At 45.3% G+C, this 6000-nt stretch overlaps 1 protein-coding gene across 2 annotated transcripts in view; it reads right to left on the bottom strand.

Moving 5' to 3' along the window:
• SLC4A11 (solute carrier family 4 member 11) overlaps nt 1-6000 on the bottom strand; it is a 318296-nt gene that overhangs the window by 29757 nt on the left and 282539 nt on the right. For both annotated transcript variants that reach the window (XM_019526497.1, XM_019526498.1), the window contains exons 10-13: nt 3298-3423; nt 2134-2247; nt 669-801; nt 72-145 (exon numbers count right to left, since the gene is read on the bottom strand). In XM_019526497.1, coding sequence (XP_019382042.1) covers nt 72-145; nt 669-801; nt 2134-2247; nt 3298-3423 — 447 coding nt within the window. The remainder of the gene's footprint in view (nt 1-71; nt 146-668; nt 802-2133; nt 2248-3297; nt 3424-6000) is intronic.

Here is a 6000-nt window from a genome sequence, read left to right as displayed (position 1 = left end):
TCTTCCAACAGCTAAATTAGGCACAGAGCAGAACTGGAAAAAACCTAACATTTCCTCATTTCACTGCTTACCTTTAATGATGCCTTTGATGGCATCAAACACAAATGTGATGGATATAAAAAGCGCAATGATTTCCTCTGTTGACCTACAAAAAAAAGTAATTCACAGTATTCATACACACTCATTAGCTTATGGGGTAAATAGATTTTAAATTGGATTCAAGTCAGAGCTGGCAAATCCTGAAACCTTCTTTCCTCCACTAAGAGTGGAGATGAACTTAAGTATCCAAGCACAAAGCTCTGTATTCATAGTGATCCAACCATGTTGCCTTCACATCTATTGCATACTAGATTGACCCATGAATAAGATACAAATCTCAAAAAGAATAAAAGAAACTGTGGGGATAAGTTTAACACAGTTGATTAAATTCTGATCAGCTTTTTATTACAGTGACTGTTTTTGATGTGCAAGAGATGCATCTTAGTTTTAGCCCACCTTTTTGAGAAAAAAACCTGATGGGCTTATCCCCTAGATAATACACCACTTAAGTGCTCTAATATAGGTTTTATAGAAGGTTTGCCCTTGGGAACGTCCAGGCTGTATACGTTTCCTATTTGCCGAGTAAGCAGAACTAAGTACAGCTCCCGTTAAAAAAGAGCAAGTGTTACCTTTTAAAGAGCTTCATTACAAGGCTGAAATTAAAGAGGGAATACAGCACAAGGAAGAAACTGTTCCACAGTCCAATCCAGGCATAGAAAGCGCTGAAGTCCAAGTTATAGTCATCGCAGATTCCTCGGATCACTGCAAAAGCAAACCCAGCCAATAATGGATTCACGCTTAATATTTCATAAGTGCATCGCGCAGCTTCAGAGAATTCAGGCCAGAAGGGACCGTTCAATCATTTGCGTCACCTCCTGCATAACCAAGGCCGTTAAAATTTACCCAGTTACTCTGGTACCAAGCTCACTAACTTTTGCAGCTGAAGCCAAAGCCAAGCGCTAATGGGTTTAAAAGCAATAATACATGAGCAACAGTTCTGATCCCCTCGTATCAACACGAGGGGCTGCCCCAAAATTTGGACAAGAAAGTTTGAAGTAGGCAGGAAAAGGAGGGCTGGCAGCATGTACCTTGACCACTGCTGAATTTTCACTGTACTTGATGGCCCGTTACAACTTCCTAATATCTGACTGATTCTCAAGGCTCATTATGAGCAGAGGTGCAGCACACCCAACAAAAAGCGTTGTCTTGGGGGGAGCAGGGGACCATACACACTACCTTCCCCCTTATCTCTATTACTGAAAAGTATTTTCTGAAGATAGCCTAGTTTCTCTTCTGGAGAGGAGTCATGGACTGCTCTGCCGTAATTTGGTTTAATGGACCTGATCTTTTCATATGGGGCCCAAGAAATAGCTGGACTACAGCTACTGATGGATTAGCATCCTTTTTCTGTTCAGTTGACAGCAAGCAGTCACCACTTAGCAACTTCTGGAAAGTGTCTCTTGGTGCCCTGTAAGGCCAATAAAGGATTCTTGCCTTGGGCCTTTACCCAATGCATATGGAAAAAAATTCCCCATGGGGGAGGACCCACCTTTGGTTGCAACACCATGCTTTATCATTTAAAATTATCCCAGTAGACATGTCAAAGAAGTTCAATTATATTTTTCACACATACATGTATTATCATTTATATAAATTTTAATAGCACACAGTGTCCGGCACGGATTAACCATGTGCTGAGAGGAGAGGAATAAAAAAAACCCTTGAAAAATTAACTATAATTGGGAACCAATCAGACAACATCCTTGAGGTAGGTCTCAACAACCTTTGATGGACAACCTAAGAAGGGACCCGAAGGTACTTAATGCTGAAGAGGATCAGGAGGAGATAGCTCGTGACAGACGAGAACGGAGGTGCATCAGCAAGGAGGCTAGCGGTGGCCGGCCACTACAAGTAAGTTATATGGGCAAAACTTTCTCTCATTCTCTGTGCAAGCATGGAAACAAGTCTGTAAAATTCAGCCTTGTTTAGCTGTAGCCCCACAATTTCTATTTTGCAGTTCTCAAAGCTGTCCCCTTATTGGACTCTATAGGGCATGGTCCCCTCCATCCACACACCCTGCCGTGGAAAACTCACCATTAATGTACAACGCTAGAGGAGCCGTGGTTAAGAGCACAACTAGAGGCTGCCCCGAGAACAGAGCGTAAAGCAGTCCTCCGATACACTGCCCCACGATTGTCTTCTGCACATCTAAAAAGAGAGAGCATTTATTTATTTATTTATTTATTTATTTAAGCTCAGAAGTTGGCAAATGCCTCCCAGCTGAACGCCTGCTAGGCTCACATGACATGCAAGTCATAAAGGCTGGTCACCAGCATCATCTACTGCAAAACACAATGTTTCCTACTGAGAGCTGTCAATCCACAAGGTGGTCTATCATCATATTAATAAATCAAGGAAGAGCTCAGGGCCTGATGAAGTTATTTTCTCCACACACGGGAGAGGGGGATTCATGGGAGGGAAGTAATTTTTTTCACATTTAAAGAAAAAACACGGGGCCAGAGTCTCATCCCACAGGAAGGGGCTTCAGGGGCCATCTATGCCAATCGCTTGCGTGGATGGCCGATTCGGGGCCCCTATGCTATCTGAGACAGACCCTCGCCCAGCCGCCTCTTGGAAAACTTCCAGTGACAAACATGCTACAAAATTTCTGGGCAGCTTGTTCCACTGACAGTAACGAGCCTTTAAAATTACAGCAGCAGCATAAGAGGGGCCTCAGTGCAAGAGATGGGCCCACGGCTCTTGCGGCTGTGAGACGTATGGTAAACCGAATGCCTATTACCAGGCGCGTTATTTGTATTATGGCAGCAAGCAGAAACCTCAAATCAGGAGCAGGGCTTTCTGCTAAGGCACGGTGCAAAACGGGGGCACACTCAGGTCTGCTGCAGGGCCCACCCATTCCTATAGCACGGCTTACACAGAACGCACATGCCTGCGCACAGCTCTTTGCCTCCAACACTGTTACAACAGGCTGTGTAGGTTTCCAGCCAGCCGATTTTGCTCAGAGAGAGAGAGATCAGGGAAAAACAAGCTGTCCGCGTTATTACTAATAAGGTCCATATTGCCAACTCTTTCACTGGCGAGAACTTGCAAAACAACTCAGGACGCTGCTTATTTTGTTATTCTCCCAAACCGAGCAGACACAAAGCAAACTCTGACTCATGCAGATGGGGAATTTAAGCTGATTTGAAGAGGAAAAAAAAAAAACCCAACCAAAAAAACAACAGCTGACAAGCTCACCAATAGCTCCTCCTGTGTTCTCATCATTCAGGGAGCCAAAGGCAATAGATGGTAGGAGGCAGGCAAAATACAGAAAGATCATTGTCGTGATGTACTTCCCTATGGCCTTGTTGTTACCAATGATACCTGATGAAACAAAAACATGAATGACAGCTTTACAACTAGGACTTCAACAAGTCAAATAATGCTCAAATGACAGCCAACCCTACTGTCAGCTGCTTGCGACTATTTACGTGCCAAATGCAGCAGCGGGAAGGTGGCAAGCACCTCGAAAAATAAACCATTCCCGATGCTACGAAGCACCGAGGCAAGCAACAGCACCTTCGCTCGAATCACGGGCAGACGGACATGGTGACCGTCCCGAAGTTTCAACAAGGCAGGCGCATTTTCCGGTTCATAAATCAGCCTGCATTTTCCATACTTTTTCTTTTGGAAGTTATTCGCAGACTCCCTGGTGACCAAGGATATGGCTTCAGTTTTGCATTGAGTTAATAGAAGAACTGACCCAAATCTTCACACAAAGATGCTTTTTGGAGGTTTAAAAAAAAAAAAGTAGACAGACAGACAGACAGACAGACAGACAGACAGACAGACAGACAGACAGACAGACAGACAGACAGACAGACAGACAGACAGACAGACAGACAGACAGACAGACAGACAGACAGACAGACAGACAGACAGACAGACAGACAACTTTTATTTAAGATCTGCTCTAGTGCACCTCTGTGCTTCCTTGCTCCAACTGGGACCAGATGGAAAAGTGCCAAAATGCCATCAGACAAGCCTGTTTTAGCAAACATTTTGGCTTTTGGCAGACATGGGAAGCCCTGAATGCATCTTTTGTTCCATTTTGCAGGGCCAGAGGTTTGAATGGCTTGGATGAGGACCAAAGCAACGTCTCTATTTTAGGTTTCTTAAAACTAAAAAAAAAAAAAATTAAAAAAAAAAGATCAGGCTGATGAACATGTTACCATCTGTCTGTGGACACATAGTTACCTTTAGTATGGTAAGCTAACAGTCTTTGTGGCTTCTGACATGCTTAAAAGGTACTTTATTCTCCTAGATAGAGACCTTTGTGGTTATACGCTTAAAACAATAATGCAAAACAGGAGAGAAACTGAGCTCGTTAGAGGATAGTAGTTTTACCAAAGAAATGGCACGAAGCAAAGAATTTTTACGCTGAAGTTACAGTTTCCTGGGTTTCCCAACTACTCTCATCCCCTTCCCTGCCTCGATCATTGTTCACAGTGAGGATCAGGGGGCCTGGGTGACCGAAATGGGAATAAAAGGTCACTGTCAGAGCCCCCCACACTGCTGCTCTTCCCCTTCTCTGGGAGAGATGCTCCCTGTAGGTTCAAACCTTCTGGCCGGGTTGGAAGCCAAAAGCTGTGAAGTCCAGCACTGGAAGGGGAGAACGCAGCCGCTTGGAAAAGCAGCAGCATAAAGAAATCAGGGGATGATGCCCCTGTCCTCCCCACCCAAGTCCAGAGCACAACAAAGAGAATGAGGAGCCATGGGGTCGCCTGATCCCGGCGGTCTTTCCCGTCCAAGTGCAGGGGGCTGGACCCAATGATCTTGCGAAGTTGCTTCCAGCCCCTAACACCTACGAGGGTATGAGGAAGTCGTGAGTGGACAGCAACACTGAAAATAGGCAAGCTAAGATAGTGACTTTGCTGTTAGAGCAAGCAAAGCCCTTGTCCTAAAACCACTGAGCCTCACAGTGCATTGCTCTGGACTTGTACGCATGCACCGGGAAAAAAACTTCCAAGAGGATGGCCGAAGACGACGCTTGAAAGCCTCCACAACTCTCAAGACAAGGACCACAGAGATGATGAAGGCCCAGGGTCGAGGACATTTAATGCATCTTGTAAAAAGCATGTTCACATAAATGGTAAGCTTCATAAAGACGCCCTGAAAGGTCATTAAGCTGCATTTTTTCCAGCGTAGTGGAACAGGGGTGATCTCACAAGGATGATCGCGAGGTCCCTTCCAGCCCCAATGTCTACGACAACCTATGAAAGCAGTGACAGGTAGGAAGGGAAAGATTTGCAAGTGAGACTCCCTGTGGGATACAGAAACACAAGAGTATGTAACCCCAAAGCACGCGATTTTCAAAGAGCTTCCCGCCACAGGGGTCCGTGCAGAAACAAGATCAACCTTGCAAAAAATACTGCTGCCAAAACCTCAAGATGCCGCTTGTCTTGTGTCGGCTGCCAAGAAATTCTCTGGTCCCAACTTCACACGTGTATCATCCGATGTGTGCAAAAACTTTCCAGCAATTGCCAAAGTCACCTTCGCAAACGGAGGCTAACCCGGGTGAAGCGAGCAGTGCTTCGCGAGTCAACATCGTTTTGAAGGGTTAACGAGCTGCTACTTCCTGTACATCAAAGCGTGCCCAGAAGAATTAGCATTTCACGCTTGAAGTGTTGTTCATCATTTACATTTTCCTTTTAAGTCAACATCTATGCATGGTTAGAGATAGAGAAACATATACGTGTGGATCAGAAAAAGGCTCCGTCCACTTCATCCGGAAAGGGGAGGAGGGGGCATGTGGGATCTAGCATGACAGCACTTCATTTGCAGCAGTTTTCCAGCTCGTGAAAAGCACGACCCTCTGACCGTGCCTTGTGCATTTGCGGCACGCAGCAGCTTGCAGCCCAGCTGTGAAATTTGACTGCTCGACTATTACAGGAGCAGTCC

This window comes from Gavialis gangeticus, unplaced genomic scaffold (genome assembly GCF_001723915.1).
Source record: "Gavialis gangeticus isolate Ggan-Ray unplaced genomic scaffold, GavGan_comp1, whole genome shotgun sequence".
Lineage (NCBI taxonomy): Eukaryota > Metazoa > Chordata > Crocodylia > Gavialidae > Gavialis > Gavialis gangeticus.
The sequence above is the reverse complement of the archived record's forward strand: the minus strand, read 5'-3'. Positions and strand labels throughout refer to the sequence as shown.